Genomic DNA, 18375 nt, shown 5'->3' on the forward strand with positions numbered 1-18375 from the left:
CAAAAAAGTATGCAGCAACTTTTTTACAGTGCAAAGTTATCGTCGACGTCGGCGTCGCTGTTTGCTGACTTGTAAGTTGTTTTACTTGCAATTTTTAATTATGATTTAATGTTAAAATACGGAAATAATTTTGCGGCGACAAATTTCGTCGTCGTCGTCGCCGTTGTCGACGGGACGTCGCGTAGTCCTAACGCTTCAGCAATTTCATTTCATTTGGCAACAAAATTGCAGTAATTTCCTCCCCCCGCCAAAGATTACTCTTCTAGCCATATACAACAGGCATGTGTTACAGTGTGTTTGTGTGTGTGTGTGTATACAGTATGAAATTATGAAGATTATGCAAACAACTCATTATGCAACATTGATATGCAACAGATCAAATAAGTTGTAGACGGCAAATAGTAAAATACATTAATTAATTGGCTGCCGAATTCAGTCTATATTGACTTAATCGTAGTTTGCATGATTATTGACTTAATATGGTACTACTTATGGCAAATAGCAAATGAATCCATTAGAAATTGTATTAATCATTATAAAGTAAATACCTAAGAACCTAGAGACAAAAGCTACTATTAGTTGTTGTCATATTGTTATGACCACGCTCATAGTTTTCAACTTTCACACAATGCTAAAAATAATGATAAAGTTTAACACAATAAATATTTAATATTTCTAACACACAGTGGATGCACAGGTCGCTCATTTTCATTTTGATTACTTTTATTAGTTACTAATGAGAAGTCAAAAGAATATCTTGTTATTGCTGCATTGATTAAAATGAGTATTGGGCTTTTCTCATTGCTGGGGCTTGTCGCATACATCCTCCAATATCCTTGCACACACATACACACACACACTTGTGTGCATAAGAGACTGTTTAGTATGCAAGTTGCCTATTCATCGTAAAATTGTATTTATATGTTGTTTATTCTTTGCATAAGCAATATGGCCAATGAGAATGAATTACACCACAAGCAGCACAACACTCACACACACACACACACACACAAATGCGAGTTCATGTGTGTATATTTTATAGTTGAAGCATTTGCACAAAAAAGAATTTTTTTGTGACAACATTTTCAAGCACTTTTATTACATTTCCTCGATGAAATTTTATTGTCCTGTCATGAAAGAAAAACAAAAAAAAACAAATTGTGTGCAAATATTTGGTTGCATGGACCACAAAACAGAAGCTGAAATAAGTATAAGCATATAAAAAGCTAGAGAAAATGACAAAATATATATCACATTTGACAGGGAAATGGGAGTATGGACTTGACTTGCTGTCAACACACATTTTCCTACTGCCATTCGGATTGTTAGCTTTAAGCTAATAAAGTTTCTTATAAGGCCAGCCTAAGTCCTTTTAAGCCTATAAAGAGAGGTCCATTAGCTTTTTTGAAACGACTATTTAAATGATTTGATTTGGTGCCAATTAAAAATTGATTTTCACTTCACTTTTCACCAATTTTTTAACAACCATATTGACTTGTTTGCCTTTAACGCATTATTGTGTTTTGTGTGACGTTGAACACTCTGCATTAATATTAATTCCTTTAGCCATTTATAAAAATTAATCATATGCTACTGTTTGCGTTGTACGAGTAATTTTTTTCCATTTGAGGACAAGCTTAGTTTTGCAAAATTAATCATATTATTAAAGTGTCAGTGGAATTGAAAGCCTCAATATAAATTAAATGAAACTTTTATTTTAGCCAACAAAATTATCCGATGTTTGTCGCAAAAGTTTAACGGCGAGAAAAGGGAAAAAATTGTTTTTCGAAATTGAAGTGGATTCAGGACAAGGGTAAAACTTTTGCAAAGCTTCGATTTTTTGCTTAAATATATAATATATATATGTATATATGTATGTATATATATATGTATACACAAATATTTATATACACATATATATAAGTGTGTATATAAATGGAAGTAAATACTCACAGTGTTTGCTCTTCTCGGCGGCCACTTGGCTCTGCGGCGTTTGGGCCACAAAGGCAAAAAGCATGAGGAGCATTAGAAGCCATTTGGGAATGCCCGTTGCGGGACTGGCCGGGCATCGAGTCCGGGCCGTAATCCGGGTTGCTGTTGGTCGACTTTGTCGGATACGTGTATGTCCATGTGTTAACCTAAGGTCAACAGCGTGTGCGTCCGCTGGCGGACCGGGGCCACATGATGTTGGCATCAGCAACATTCTGCTGGCTCAATTTTCACGATTTTCACTGGTGCAGCTGGACAAAAAGTTTGTTGCTGCTGCTTCTGTTGCTGATTCTGCTGCTGTTGTTGATCTAGCGAACAATTTAGCTTTTGTTCTATCCACATTTGTCGTGGCAAACGTCATTGTTTCGCAATTAAAAGCATTCATTTATGAGTTTCCCCCTTTCATTTCCAAATGAATTGTCAGTTACTGCATTTATCATGCCTGCAAATAGAGAAAACACTCAGCAATTAGAAAATGCTTTCGACGAAATAATAAAATTTAATGGGGAACTCGCAGATGAGAAAAAAATACAATTTGGATACATATTTGTTTGTGGTTTCTAATTGTATATATCTATTATATGAAGAAAATAATAAAATCGAATGGGCATATGGGAAACCAATTCAGAACTGATTTTTTTGACTCTTATAATTATTTTCATTCAATTTTCAGCTTCGCGGGCGCTTTGGATTTAGTGCTTAAAATGTTTTCATGGAAAATATCTGGACGATGAGAATAAATAAAGATAATTAATTATAGTTAACTGAACAGTTAGACTTAACAAACCTTCAAATTCATTCAACCCGAATGTGAGTCAATATAGTATTTTAAGGGGAATATTATGCAACGATTTCGAGTATCTGACTGAACAGAAGCGACTCTTGGTGGCAACTCATAACGATCCATGGAAGCACAAGTATCACATAAATCGAGAAATCGATGCATAACATTATTCAGGCGCCAGCGGGTAACTTCAGTAATGGGCGTGGCTTGCAAGGGGATAGGAGGATGGGGAGGGGGGCGTATGCGCATTTAAAAGCGCATACCAAATGAGATATTACGTATACGCAGCGATGCACAGTTTATCATTGAAACACAGGCGCTGCTATTATTACACTCATGTGTGCGTGTGTGCGTTTCAAATAATAATGAGCCTCAACTGCACGGCTTGGTAATAAGAAACTAGAGTTGATTTTAAAGAGCCACCTCACACAGCAGCTCCCTTAAAATAATAATTTCTTAAGCAAATGCAGTGGAAGGGGAGGAGGAACAGGAGGGGAAGTTGACGTCGGTTATCGTCTGCTATGCAGTGCAGGAGAACCATGGGACAGCGGCTGGCTTTGTGCCATCAAAAGTTTATCACATTAGAAATCAACGGCAGCCCCAAGCCCAAAGCAAAGCGGGTCGGTTGCGCAGCGGTTCGGTACGCTATGGTGCGGGGTGTGGTGGGGTGTGCACCTCCTGACCAGCCGCCCAGCTACACTCATTCTATTCTTGTGCCACATAAAGGCAAAATAATAATGAGAAGCCAGAAGCAGCAGCAACAGAATCGGGAACAGAGGCAACAGCAGCAAAAAAAATGTATCACACATATTTTGTTGTGCTTTATTTGCGCAGCAGTTCCAGCAGCCTGCCTCCCCATTCTCTAGCCTCCTTTCTTTATCTCTCTCTCTCGTACTCTCCCTACCGCTCTCTCTTTCTGTCTCTGTATGGACCATTCATGGCTCGAGCTTGTCACATACACGCTCACTGTTTGTTATCCTTCGAGCGCTCCAATTTCGCATTTAATTAAATTTGATTATAGTTTTCCACATTTTCCCGCTGCACGATTCGATTATTTTTTTCCTAAGATGACCCCACTCACAAATTTGGCTTAGGGTGTAATTTTTAAAGTAATTTCATTTGGCTTACTTTCCAGACAATTACTTTGAGGATTTGTTTGTGATTTTAAAGCACTTGGCAGTCGCTTTTGAGCTTGTCCCAAGATAGGCGGCATTTTCTTGTTTATTTACAATTTCTTGGGGAGCAAGCAATGCTTGAAGGAATTAAAGAGAATTACGAACAACGTTCAATTACACAATATCTGCCCTGACAAAAGTTGGTAGAACTTTGGTAAATTTTAATAAAATTCTGTCCCTATTCAAAGCTTGATTTTCAATATTTGCTGACTTTATTAATTATGAACTTTGGTAATGTTGTGTTGGTGCTGTTGCTATAGTTGTTGCTGTTTTTGCTTTACTGATTGCTATGGCAACCAATTTGCCTAGGCTCTAGTGAACAAATCTCCAACTATGCCCTGGATTATGTTACGTTATTAATGTAGCCAGGCAAACAAAAAAATCATATTCCATTTGCTTTATTTCTCAATTTGAAAAGAGTACAGCTAGAAAAACTACATAAATAAAAAAAGAGTTGAAAAAGTTGCAAAGCTAAGCAGCAGAGGGGTGATTATATGGGTGCAGAGGTTTTCGCTTTTTCCTTTCCCCAAAAGAGCGTAAAATGTAATTGTTGTTATATCACTCTGATCTGATGTTAATGGTGGGCGTGAGCAGGGTTTGGGGTAAACGCGGCAACAGTGGCAGGCAACGGAAGCCGCATAAATTCCAAACACCGGCAGCATATCAACAAAAATGGAACAAAGGCCCAAATGCAACAACGCGTCCAAAGCGGCTTTAGCCAGGCTGAAACTAACAAAACTAACTACAGCAACAACAACAACTGACAAGTGAGTCAGTGTGTGTGTGTGTGTGTGAGTGAGTGTGCGTAAAACATGGCATACAAAATGGAAAAACACAATGGATGGGTGTACAAAGCAAACCTACAAAAAAAAATTGTAGACTACCATACAATTAATGGCCCTGTGGGGTTTCATCGGGCAATCGCTTTTGGAGTTTTATTCCTGTCTGTTATTTAAGTCTCTCTATGCATGATATACAACACACACATAGACATACATATATGTGTGCATGTATGTGTGTTGTTGGGTAGTACTTTGCTTAAATTTGACTGCCTATATTTAACCTAATTGATTTATGATGTGTTGCCAAATAGGTCAAAACAAAGTTTTATGATAAATCTGTCAGCATATATTACTTCCATTCTGCAAATGTACGAAAATTACTTATTAACCAAGATTATGGGAACAAAGTCCTTACAAAAGTCCTAAAAACCTGCTGCATTTACATTAGATTATTTGAAAGCACAATATCCTCACTATGGCCTGTATCATATATCACTCGTATATCGAGGCGAGAACCAAATGGAAAAGGAAAGCAAGCTGTGGCTCACATTACACTGAATATTCACAAATTTCCATTAAGAACGGTACATTAAATCCCACCAAAAAACAAAAAGGCCAAAGCGCGAACATAAATACTCTCGCACACACACATACACTCACACCTAAATTAACTGCTGGTCTCGTATAAACAAAAGAAATTACTTTGTATGTAACGGCAAAGTGTTTTTATGTACTATCTGTGTGTGTGTGTGTGTGTGTGTTGGCAACACTTTTATTCAACACCACCCGCATGCACCCTAAACAACTCGCCGGCGAATGCAAAGGACTCTCATGCTCGGTGTCTCTGTCTCAATTTGCACCCGACTCGCCCCTCTCCCAGCACCCTCTTCGCCTAAGCTTTGCTCTTTGGTCGGCTCCCCTCTTTTGGTTCATGTTCCGCCACCGTTTCGCTTGTCTGCCAATCAGTCTGGCCACCCGTCTTTGGCCATGTCCATTTGTCTGCTGAAATGGGGACTGCCAACAGCGTTGGCAACAACACACACACACGTACATACAGCGGCGCTACTGGCGCCATCTACACACATACATATTCATCCATACCACATGTGTGTGTTTCATTGCCGTATGAGTAATTTTTCAGGCGAGCCGTCGAAAAGCCGCATTGTTTTGGCCAGCGTTCCTTCTACACTCAGACACTCACACATTTGTTCATAGCTACTCACACACACACACACACGCACCTATGTGCATTTTACAGCAATTTTAACTGGCTTCTTCTTTATCGTCTTTCGCTTCTGGCTTTTATTCAGGTGCCGACGTCTGGCAAAGCTTTCGCGTTGCTCCATGTAATTTTTCATTTTACGTCATCGCCCTTAAATCGAGGGAAAGGGAAACAGTAGAAGTTGGGAAATACGCGGGAGAGGGGTAAAGGGAAAGGCGAACGTCTGCGATGAACACGCACATACTACACACACCCACCACGACAATAATGTAGAACAATTGTCAGGCTTTTAAATATTGATAGATGACCTCGGCAAGGTAACAATTTATGTTTTTCTTTCTTTTTTTTTAATATTTCTTTCATTTCGACGCTCAATCAAAACCAAGATTGTAAAGTGAAAAGAATGAGACTTTAGAAGCCTTGTGGCTGAGTTAATTAAGCACACTTTAGAAACATATTTTCCCTCTTATGTGCACTTAAAACCTAGTGAATAATATAAATGCAGTAATAAGAAATAGTTGGCAAACCAGAAAAAAAGGAAGAGAAAAAAGGCAAATAAAAAATGTTAACCTGAATAAGTTCTTGAATTGGTCAGACATTATATAGATATATTTAGCATTGAATCGAAGCAGTCCTTGCTTTAAGAATTTAAAATTGAATCAAAGCAGTCCTTGCTTTAAGAATTTAAAATTGAATCAAAGCAGTCCTTGCTTTAAGAATTGTATTGTGTAAGGTCGGCTGGCAGAACTGTGTATTGAACAGTGGAGAATTGTGTAAAATTTGAGCATTAATAAAACTAAAAAAAAAAAAAATAGAATCGCAAAATGCCGGAATCAATACAATTAGTTGGCGTGCTATCTGGTCATAGTGGCTGGGTCACACAAGTGGCTCCGCATCCATACGATCCGGATCTGTTGGTCTCCTCGTCGCGCGACAAGACACTCATCTTGTGGCGTCTGACCCGTGGGGGAATGAATAACTATGGCGCGATGCTGAAGCGAAATTATGGACACTCGCACTTCATTAGCGACGTGGTGCTCTCATCGGATGGCAACTTTGCGCTCTCCGGCTCCTGGGATCGCACGATTCGCATGTGGGATCTGACTGCCAGCGCCACGACGCATCGCTTCGAGGGACACTCCAAGGATGTGCTGTCGGTGGCCTTTTCGCCCGACAATCGTCAGATTGTGTCGGGCTCACGTGACCGCACCATCAAGCTGTGGAACACACTGGCAGATTGCAAGTACACCATCATGGATGACTGCCACACGGATTGGGTGTCGTGCGTGCGCTTCTCTCCCAAGCACTCCAATCCGCTGATAGTCTCCTGCGGCTGGGATCGCACTGTTAAGGTATGGGATCTAACTCATTGCAAATTGCGCAATAATCACCATGGACATACCGGATATCTGTCGACGGTTGCCGTCTCGCCAGATGGCTCGCTGTGCACGTCGGGTGGCAAGGATTCAAAGGTGCTATTCTGGGATCTGAGTGATGGACGCAATCTGTATCCGTTGGACCATCACGAAGAGGTGAATGCCATGTGCTTTTCGCCCTGCCGCTATTGGCTCTGTGTGGCCAGCGGCCCATCGATAGTCGTCTGGGATTTGGCTTCCAAGAAGTCGGCATTTGAACTCTGGCTTGAGGATGTGACGCCAACGGCCAAAGGGGATCTGCCACAATGTCTTTCGCTGGCCTGGTCAATAGATGGACAAACACTCTTTGCCGGCTACTCGGATAACAAGATACGCGTTTGGCAGGTGCTAACTGGCCAGTAACCCAACGTCAACACGAAACCCAAACTCAACTAGCTGATTTGTTTATTCTATGTTAAGGGACACACATATACAAACACAACAGAAAATATCACAAATATAAAACCCAATAATATAGTCTTAAAATAGCACAATCGGGATGTCCTTTCCATTCCATCCCACCATTAATTAGATAGGATTCGCTCAGTGTAAGAAGATTTATCTTTTATTTCATTTGGCTGCCTTGGCACATGTTGTTGCGTTGTCAATATTTGATTAACAATCCCCAATACAAACCTCGGAAACCACTTATAACGCTTATTTCCTTGAACGCCAAATGTGTCAAATCATGAGTTTCAGATTGAACGGCGATAGGATTGTGTGGTCAAAGACAGTGTTGACAAAATGGGGCGACGACATTGATGTGATGATGTTGATGTGGAAATGGCTTTGCGACTGAACGACAGGCAACTGGGTCAATCCCAAGACTCGAAAACACAGCTGCGACCAGAGGACGACGACCAAACGCAAAAGCTAAATACGTATGCAAAAAAGAGGAAAACCATGTTTTCCATTTTTATAGGGACAGACAGGCAAATCTCAAACACAAGGCGAATTGAAATGAAAGACTGTCGACAAATCCGCAACAAGAAACCGCAATCGCAATCACGTTTATTTATTTATTTTCATGTTTTGGCAGTTGGCAGTTTTCTCATTTGTGTCCAACGCAACACGAAAGCTGACAGGCGACATATGAATCAAGCATCTCTGGGCAATGGGATGGGGGACGAAGCCGCAACACTGAAAGGGTCGAGGTCATCTTAATGATTAATACGATTGCCAGCAAAGGGATACGCATGTGCGAGTAAGCATCCAAATGTGCGTATAGGCAAAGCTAACTAACTATACACTGATCTACCGGGCATCCTTGCACCTGCCGCACACACCTGAACGTGTGTGCTTGTGTGTGTGTACGTGTGTGTCTACACCTAACTGAGAGCCTACACACAATAGATATGTACATGAAAAACTCAACAAAAGTCGGTACAGTAGTCGCTCGCATATTACAACTTTTTCAAATAGAAGGTGCCTAAGAATATAATTTTTTTTTTTTAATTTTACATCTTAGTTTATTTTGGAAATTAGCTACAAAACATCTTACAATCGTATGTTTTCATTAGGAATTCAATTATTCGCGAATTTTAATCTTAAACGAAAGTATCCTAATTTTCATAGCGACCACTGTAGCCCATTACAAAGGGACTTCCATCCTGACCCTGGCTACGAAAATTACATATACATACATAAGTAAGTATGTATTCAGAAAGCATGTACAGCGTTTGACACTACTTTTACGGAGTAGTACATATGTACATGTACATACAGACACACACACACATGTCGAAACATTAATACATAAGTATGTTGCTACGTGAAGGACTTTTAAAATCGACCACTAACTACGCCTTTATACACTGCGTGCAAGCGAGATGGCAACATTAACAGCGCCTCTAAGCGTTGCTCGTAGCTCTCTCGCTCAGAGAGAGCGAGCGCAGTGTGGGCAGTGGGTGTGTGGGGTTTGTGAGGGGGAAGGTGGATAACGAGCGACGCGAGACGAGTAATCGGCTCTGCTCGTTTGCCTAGCGTAGTATACTCGCAGGCGTAAAAATGTGTAAAACTCAACTCTCTGATGAATGAGATTAACCGTTACACACACACATATACGTATACGTACACGTACACACATACATATACAAATGCCGCACTGAAAGCCCAGCAACAACCCCCTGGCACAGGCGCAGACGACAATCGGCTACAAAAAATAACAGCAACAACAACAACAACCCTCAACACCGACAAAGCACTTGCTGCTGCTGCAGGCTATTCTGTTATGGTGCGGGGTGTGTGGCACTTTTACTCGCTACTTTGCCAATTTACTTTTACTACACTGCCAGTAAAAATTTTTTATTGTGCGTGTTTTTGTTATTGTGGTTGATGCTTGCAGAACTTTAAAATCAAGACAATCAACAATAAAATTAAATATAAATACAAATTGAACAGTGCTCGAGTTTTAGTTAACGCCCGTTGCTTAATTCAGACATACTCACACTCCATAAATGTATATATGAAAATCGGCGATTTCAATTACTTCTTGCGTGGTAGCGATTAACTGTAACGTTCACTTCACATTCAAGGATCGACTTGAGCAAAGTTGTGCATCGCACCCGCATTTATTTGTGTACATTGCATTTAACATTTTCACAATTCACAGCATATATATACACACACACGCATAGAAACACAGGTACTGTTTGTGTGACGCCTTCAATGTTATTGCACGTATCCGTCTTAACGTCTCAACGCTGACACAGCGACTGCGACTCCAACTACTCGTCGCTAGCTCCAACGGCGGCTAAGTTCAGCATTGTACTGTTAATACTGTTAGGTGGGCAGCCCACTGTTGAATATATCGATTAAATGCTCTGTGCTCAGTGCGAGCGAGACGACTCGAGTCACGCGCTTCGCTTGATAGGATATTGTACTTGTGCTGCAATATTGTTAAAACAGATTTTATTTACTGCGAATTTAACACTCATTAATGTACACCATTTGCATATCAATTTAGTAACACTAACATTCACAGCCAAATGCGTTCACAAAAATCATTTTCCAACTGAGAGTTGCCCGCTGAGCACGAAAACCAACTGCGTCCTTTGGCTGCAGTTTGACAAAAGCCGGCGTTGTCGCTGTTAACCAGCCAACAACCACCACTAGCCACCAAGAGCGCCAGTCAGACGCACCCCAACATAAACTCTCAGTTGTCACTCTCTCTCTTTCTCTTTTATGTGCTTGTCTCAGTGTGCCCTTCATGCTTTGTCATTTATAATGCTTTTTTACTGTACTCGAGTTTTTGGCGCCTAATTCACAACCTTTGTGACACTACCTAACCTAACAATGTCAAATGGGTCAAACATAAAGGTATTTTGATATTTTTGGGATGTACTTGGCCATTAAAGTGCTAGTAAGGGAATCATTTGCAATACGATTTTCTTGTATTTTAAAATGCCCGTCCACTTGTGCAGCAGCCACATACACACACATACACAAACACTCACTCACTCACATTCACCCACTCAGTGTGACAGGGATTGTTCCGGGGTGGCTCTTGATGAGGTGTCGGCGTTTCTTATCACTTGGCACTTGGTGTAACTTGAAACGCTGTGCGTCTAATGTCTGGCTTGACTTTGTCCCCTGCAACAAAATCGATTTAACGCCAGTTCCCCAGTTGGCAGTTGTTTGCGCCATGTCCTGTAATTTGTCGCCTGTCGCGTCAGTCGCCAACTCTCAACTCCCTACCGGGGTGGACAGACATCTTGCTTGGGAGTCTGGCAATTTCTTAGTGCAAAATTGAATTAATAAAGAAATTACTGATTCGTTTTACATGTGCCACAACGCAAAAGCCACTACGAGACTTAATAGGAGCGAGTTTATGACTGACAATTTAATAACATCATTTATTCCCTGTAGAGTACGTTCAGTTGATTATAATAATTTGTCGGAATACAATAACGTTGATATTTATATATATAAATAAAGTTGCTTAAATATACCAAACACCATAACTAATTCTATAATACATTTATACGCCACTAATTCATATTTCTTAGTCTACCCATGAACCATAAATATAATATATATAAATATGTAATAATATTATAGAAACTTAACTCTTCACACTTAATTACGACAGTCGACCAAATGCTTCGGCTCACAGACCTGGCGATTAAGGTCAAACCATTTGCCAGGTGTACAGAAATGGGCAGTTGGACTGCCGTTCATGCAGACGTAATACTTATTACACAGCTTGCGCTGTCGCAGCGCTACCTTTTTGACGTTCCAAACTGTTTTCTAATATTGGACTTTCAACAATCGAACACTTCACTAGACTGGGAAAATTGCAATTCTTTATCTTAGTGTCAATGTAAAGACCTTTTGGACATTGCCTTAGCATTGCCCGACCATTGGCGCAGACATAAAACATGTTACATGACTTGGGGTGCTTGAGATAAGAGCCATTTGGCATGGATCTACAATCTGGAATTAAAGATCTTTCCGATGTAGAAACGGAGTCCGTGCTTACACTTGACGGAGACGAAGCATTTCTTGCATCAGAGCAGTTGACCAGGCTGGGGAAATTGCAAACCTGCTTTTTGATGTCGAAGTATAGATCTACTGGACAGTAATGTGGTATGGCACGTCCACTTGCGCATACGTAGAACTTGCCACACAACTTGGAATCCCTCAGGAAAACGCCATTTGGTAATAACTTGCATTTGGAACTCACTTCACCATCTGAGGGCACAGCATAGGGTTTTCCGATGCCCATGTCTTTCTCATTGCTCAATGTCGCTTGTGCAGATGTTGGCTTGTCCTTAGATATGACCATTTTTGTTGAGGTTATTCCTAGTGCTTTAGATTTCGAATTATCAACTATAATCGAATTTGCTTGCTGTGAAAGGATTTGAGGCTGATCGCTCAAAGCACTCGGAGATTTTGTTGTAACTTTGGGGTTTGAATTTGCATTAGACGTGGCGGATGTAGACTTTTTTATTTCTTTGTTTTCTTGTTTTGCAGCTGCACTCGCGCTTTCTGGAGATGGTTTAAGTTTAAGAGCAGATTCCAATACGCTGCCAAAGTTTGATTTTTCAACTCTATCAACGGTGTTAATTTGTTTTTCAGGCAACAGAGACGAGCTGTTTTTCGGGACAGAGCTATGTGCCTTATTATTGTTTGTGCAGTCGACCAAGCTGGGGATATTGCAAATCAACTTTTTGATGTCGAAGTACAGATCTCCTGGACAGTCATGTGGTGTGGCACTTCCATTTTCGCATACATAGAACTTGCCACACAACTTGGAATCCCTCAGGAAAACGCCATTTGGTAATAACTTGCATTTGGAACTCTCATCACCATCTGAGGGCACAACATAGGGTTCTCCGATGTCCATGTCTTTCTCATTGCTCAATGTCGCTTGTGCAGATGTTGGCTTGTCCTTAGATATGACCATTTTTGTTGAGGTTATTCCTGGTGCTTTAGATTTCAAATTATCAACTATAATCGGATTGGCTTGCTGTGACTTTGGTACTGAAAGGATTTGAGGCTGATCGCTTGAAGCACTCGGAGATTTTGTTGTAACTTTGGGGTTTGAATTTGCATGAGACGTGGCGAATGTAGACTTTTTTATTTCTTTGTTTTCTTGTTTTGCAGCTGCACTCGCGCTTTCTGGAGATGGTTTAAGTTTAAGAGAAGTTTCCAATACGCTGCCAAAGTTTGATTTTTCAACTCTATCAACGGTGTTAATTTGTTTTTCAGGCAACGGAGACGAGCTGTTTTTCGGGACAGAGCCATGTGCCTTATTATCGTTTGTGCAGTCGACCAAGCTGGGGATATTGCAAATCAACTTTTTGATGTCGAAGTACAGATCTCCTGGACAGTCATGTGGTGTGGCACTTCCATTTTCGCATACATAGAACTTGCCACACAACTTGGAATCCCTCAGGAAAACGCCATTTGGTAATAACTTGCATTTGGAACTCTCATCACCATCTGAGGGCACAACAAAGGGTTCTCCGATGTCCATGTCTTTCTCATTAGATTTCAAATTATCAACTATAATCGAATTTGCTTGCTGTGAAAGGATTTGAGGCTGATCGCTTGAAGCACTCGGAGATTTTGTTGTAACTTTGGGGTTTGAATTTGCATTAGACGTGGCGGATGTAGACTTTTTTATTTCTTTGTTTTCTTCTTTCGCAGCAGCACTCGCGCCTTCTGGAGATGGTTTAAGTTTAAGAGAAGATTCCAATACGCTGCCAAAGTTTGATTTTTCAACTCTATCAACAGTGTTAATTTGTTTTTCAGGCAACGGAGACAAACTGTTTTTCGGTACAGACCTGTGTGCCTTATTATCGTTTGTACAGTCGACCAGGCTAGGGAAATTGCAAACTAACTTTTTAACGTCAAAGTATAGAACTCCTGGACAGTAATGTGGTATGGCACGTCCATTTGCGCATACGTAGAACTTGCCACACAACTTGAAATCCCTCAGGAAAACGCCATTTGGTAATAACTTGCATTTGGAACTCACATCACCATCTGAGGGCACAGCATAGGGTTCTCCGATGTTCATGTCTTTCTCATTGCTCAATGTCGCTTGTGCAGATGTTGCTTTGTCCTTAGATATCACAATTTTTGTGGAGCTTATTCCTGGTGCTTTAGATTTCATATTATCAGCTATAATCAAATTAGCTTGCTGTGACTTTGGTATTGAAAGGATTTGAGGAATAGTGTTGATCTGATCGCTCAAAGCACTTGAAAATTTTGTTGATACTTTGGGGCTTGAATTTGCATTAGGCGTGGCAGACTTCTTAATGCCTTCGATTTTCTCAGTCAGTGCTGCACTTGGCCTTTCTGGAGATAGTTTTAATTTGAGAGAAGATTCCAATACGCTGCCAAAGTTTGATTTTTCAACTCTATCTACAGTGTTCATTTCTTTTTCGGGCAACGGAGACGAAGTTTTTTTCGGGACAGAACTATGTGCCTTATCATGATTTGTGCAGTCGACCAAGCTGGGGAAATTGCAAACTAACTTTTTGATGTCGAAGTATAGATTTCCTGGACAGTAATGTGGTATGGCACGTCCACTTGCGCATACGTAGAACTTGCCACACAGCTTGGAATCCCTCAGGAAAACGCCATTTGGTAATAACTTGCATTTGGAACTCACTCCACCATCTGAGGGTACAGCATAAGGTTCTCCGATGTCCATGTCCTTCTTATTGCTCAATGCCGCTTGTGAAGATATTGTTTTGTCCTTAGACATGATAATTTTTGTTGAGGTTATTCCAGGTGCTTTAAATTTCAAATTATCAGCTATAATCGAATTGGCTTGCTGTGACTTTGGTATTGGAAGGATTTGAGGTTTTGTGTTGATCTGATCGCTCAAAGCACTTGAAGATTTTGTTGTAAATTTGGTGCTTGAATTTGCATTAAGCGTAGCAGACTTCTTAATGTCTTCGATATTCTCATTCACTGCTGCACTCGGGTTTTCTGGAGATAGTTCAAGTTTAAGAGAAGAGTCCAATACGTTGCCAAAGTTTGTATTTTCAACTCTATCTACAGTATTAAATTCATTAGAACTTTCAGAAGACGATTCTTCTGAGCTTGAGCTGGATATTTCAGTAGAACTTTCTGTTGATGGTTCAGTTACTGATGAACAAGATGATGCCTCGGAAGGTGATTCCGCTGAACTTGAGCTGGATATTTCAGTAGAACTTTCTGTTGATGGTTCAGTTACTGACGAAGAAGATGATGCCACGGGAGGTGATTCCTCTGAGCTTGAGCTGGATATTCCAGTAGAACTATCTGTTGATGGTTCAGTTACTGACGAAGAAGATGATGCCTCGGAAGATGATCCCTCAGAGCTTGAGTTGGATATTTCAGTAGAACTTTCTGTTGATGGTTCAGTTACTGACGAAGAAGATGATGCCACGGGAGGTGATTCCTCTGAGCTTGAGCTGGATATTCCAGTAGAACTATCTGTTAATGGTTCAGTTACTGACGAAGAAGATGATGCCTCGGGAGGTGATTCCTCTGAGCTTGAACTGGATATTTCAGTAGAACTTTCTGTTGATGGTTCAGTTACTGATGAAGAAGACGATGCCTCGGAAGCTGATTCCTCTGTGCTTGAGCTGGATATTTCAGTAGAACTTTCTGTTGATGGTTCAGTTACTGACGAAGAAGATGATGTCTCGGGAGGTGATTCCTCTGAGCTTGAGCTGGATATTTCAGTAGAACTTTCTGTTGATAGTTCAGTTACTGACGAAGAAGATGATGCCTCGGAAGATGATCCCTCTGAGCTTGAGCTGGATATTTCAGTAGAACTTTCTGTTGATGGATCAGTTACTGATGAAGAAGACGATGCCTCGGAAGCTGATTCCTCTGTGCTTGAGCTGGATATTTCAGTAGAACTTTCTGTTGATGGTTCAGTTACTGACGAAGAAGATGATGTCTCGGGAGGTGATTCCTCTGAGCTTGAGCTGGATATTTCAGTAGAACTTTCTGTTGATAGTTCAGTTACTGATGAAGAAGACGATGCCTCGGAAGATGATCCCTCCGAACTTGGGTTGGATATTTCAGTAGAACTTTCTGTTGATGGTTCAGTTACTGACGAAGAAGATGATGCCTCGGAAGATGATCCCTCCGAGCTTGAGCTGGATATTCCAGTAGAACTATCTGTTGATGGTTCAGTTACTGACGAAGAAGATGATGCCTCGGAAGATGATCCCTCAGAGCTTGAGTTGGATATTTCAGTAGAACTTTCGGTTGATGGATCAGTTACTGATGAAGAAGACGATGCCTCGGAAGCTGATTCCTCTGTGCTTGAGCTGGATATTTCAGTAGAACTTTCTGTTGATGGTTCAGTTACTGACGAAGAAGATGATGCCTCGGAAGATGATTCCTCTGAGCTTGAGCTGGATATTTCACTAGAACTTTCTGTTGATGGTTCAGTTACTGACGAAGAAGATGATGCCTCGGAAGATGATTCCTCTGAGCTTGAGTTGGAGATTTCAGTAGAACTCTCTGTTGATGGATCAGTTACTGATGAAGAAGACGATGCCTCGGAAGATGGTTCCTCTGAGCTTGATCTGGATATTTCAGTAGAACTGTCTGTTGATGGTTCAGTTACTGAGGAAGAAGATGATGCCTCGGGAGGTGATCCCTCCGAGCTTGAGTTGGATATTTCAGTAGAACTTTCTGTTGATGGTTCAGTTACTGACGAAGAAGATGATGCCTCGGGAGGTGATTCCTCTGAGCTTGAGCTGGATATTTCAGTAGAACTTTCTGTTGATGGATCAGTTACTGATGAAGAAGACGATGCCTCGGAAGCTGATTCCTCTGAGCTTGAGTTGGAGATTTCAGTAGAACTCTCTGTTGATGGATCAGTTACTGATGAAGAAGACGATGCCTCGGAAGATGATTCCTCTGAGCTTGAGCTGGATATTTCAGTAGAACTTTCTGTTGATGGTTCAGTTACTGACGAAGAAGATGATGCCTCGGAAGATGATCCCTCCGAGCTTGAGTTGGATATTTCAGTAGAACTTTCTGTTGATGGTTCAGTTACTGACGAAGAAGATGATGCCTCGGAAGATGATTCCTCTGAGCTTGAGCTGGAGATTTCAGTAGAACTTTCTGTTGATGGTTCAGTTACTGACGAAGAAGATGATGCCTCGGAAGATGATTCCTCTGAGCTTGAGCTGGAGATTTCAGTAGAACTTTCTGTTGATGGTTCAGTTACTGACGAAGAAGATGATGCCTCGGGAGGTGATCCCTCCGAGCTTGAGTTGGATATTTCAGTAGAACTTTCTGTTGATGGTTCAGTTACTGAGGAAGAAGACGATGCCTCGGAAGCTGATTCCTCTGTGCTTGAGCTGGATATTTCAGTAGAACTTTCTGTTGATGGTTCAGTTACTGACGAAGAAGATGATGCCTGGGAAGATGATTCCTCTGAGCTTGAGCTGGAGATTTCAGTAGAACTTTCTGTTGATGGTTCAGTTACTGACGAAGAAGATGATGCCTGGGAAGATGATCCCTCAGAGCTTGAGCTAGATATTTCAGTAGAACTTTCTGTTGATGGTTCAGTTACTGACGGAGAAGATGATCTTTCTGAGCTGGAACTTTCAGTGGAACTATCTGGTTCGGTTACTACCGAGGAAGATGATGTCTCAGAAGAGGATGCCTCTGAAGGGGATGCACCGTCCGTGGTAGAGCTCAAGCTTCCTGTAGAACTATTGGTTGATAGTTCAATCACTGCTAAGAAATATTTTGGTTCCTCGGAGCTTGACCTGTTCAATCCTTCAGGGCTTGTGTTTATACTCGCTGTTGTACTTTTCGGTAGGGCTTCACTAATTGATGATGATGTGGACGTAGAAAATGACGAAGTTGTTGTGGATCTATTGTCTGCGTTAGGTGCACTAGTTGTGCTTCCAAGTGATGGTGGCCTTGGCACGGGAAATGGTAGTTTTGGAGAATTATTCCACAATGGGCTAAAGAAGTTGAAAAATATTGGTCTATTCATCATGATGTTCTGAGTAATTTTGAACTCATTTGGAGCCGCGCTAATTACATTTTTGGCATTGTCACCGTGCAGTTTGTCTTGTTCACAATTTTGTCCTTGTACATTAAAGTGAAATCCCTTCGCGCAAGAATTTCTTATTTTTCCAAACAATCCGAAGCACAAATAGTATGCATAAGGATCGGATGGATCGACAGCTTTATATCCAAAATTTTGTCCTTCGCATACATCCAGGGCGAATGCTTGCGGAATGGTCGACAGACCAATCCACAGGAAGATCACTAAAGAAATCCATTTTATTTTTTCTTTGTTTTTAAATTTTTATACTTCAACTTACCCAATTGCATTTTGATCGATCCAGTGAAATGCGCTGTGCGATGGCTGCACGTTTCTTTTTATACCGAACAGGTTTTCTGTGAAACAATTAACTGAAAGACTTTCCATATTTGTATGACGGACGGAGTAAGTGGTACGGTAAAGCGAGTTCCATGTTTGCCTTGTAGATATTGTTTAGTAAGAACTATCTGCTAACAACGT

At 40.9% G+C, this 18375-nt stretch overlaps 3 protein-coding genes across 3 annotated transcripts in view; 1 reads left to right on the forward strand and 2 right to left on the reverse strand.

Annotated features, from left to right (window-relative positions):
* LOC6558648 overlaps positions 1-11139 on the reverse strand; it is a 28314-nt gene extending 17175 nt beyond the window's left edge. Inside the window, exons 1-2 of the mRNA XM_032738927.2 lie at positions 9815-11139; positions 1954-2431 (exon numbers count right to left, since the gene is read on the reverse strand). Coding sequence (XP_032594818.1) covers positions 1954-2203 — 250 coding nt within the window. The 5' untranslated portion in view covers positions 2204-2431; positions 9815-11139. The remainder of the gene's footprint in view (positions 1-1953; positions 2432-9814) is intronic.
* Positions 6762-7865, forward strand: LOC6558483 (guanine nucleotide-binding protein subunit beta-like protein). Its single transcript, XM_001984281.3, has one exon. It carries the CDS (start codon positions 6777-6779, stop codon positions 7728-7730), a length of 954 nt encoding a protein of 317 aa, XP_001984317.2. The 5' UTR covers positions 6762-6776; the 3' UTR covers positions 7731-7865.
* A 54-nt stretch (positions 11140-11193) lies between the features above and the next one.
* Positions 11194-18206, reverse strand: LOC6571215 (serine-rich adhesin for platelets). Its single transcript, XM_043215677.1, is given in 4 exon segments — positions 11194-11604; positions 11606-13347; positions 13894-18119; positions 18176-18206. Coding segments are annotated over 4 exon segments (6138 nt in total). The 5' UTR covers positions 18186-18206; the 3' UTR covers positions 11194-11444.
* Positions 18207-18375: the final 169 nt, after the last annotated feature.

The sequence above is a fragment of the Drosophila grimshawi genome, unplaced genomic scaffold, assembly GCF_018153295.1.
Source record: "Drosophila grimshawi isolate 15287-2541.00 unplaced genomic scaffold, ASM1815329v1 contig_44, whole genome shotgun sequence".
NCBI classification, from domain to species: domain Eukaryota; kingdom Metazoa; phylum Arthropoda; class Insecta; order Diptera; family Drosophilidae; genus Drosophila; species Drosophila grimshawi.

Coding starts and splice junctions, on each gene's coding strand:
- LOC6558483 (XM_001984281.3), top strand. CDS start 6,777: ATGCCGGAATCAATACAATTAGTTGGCGTGCTATCTGGTCATAGTGGC.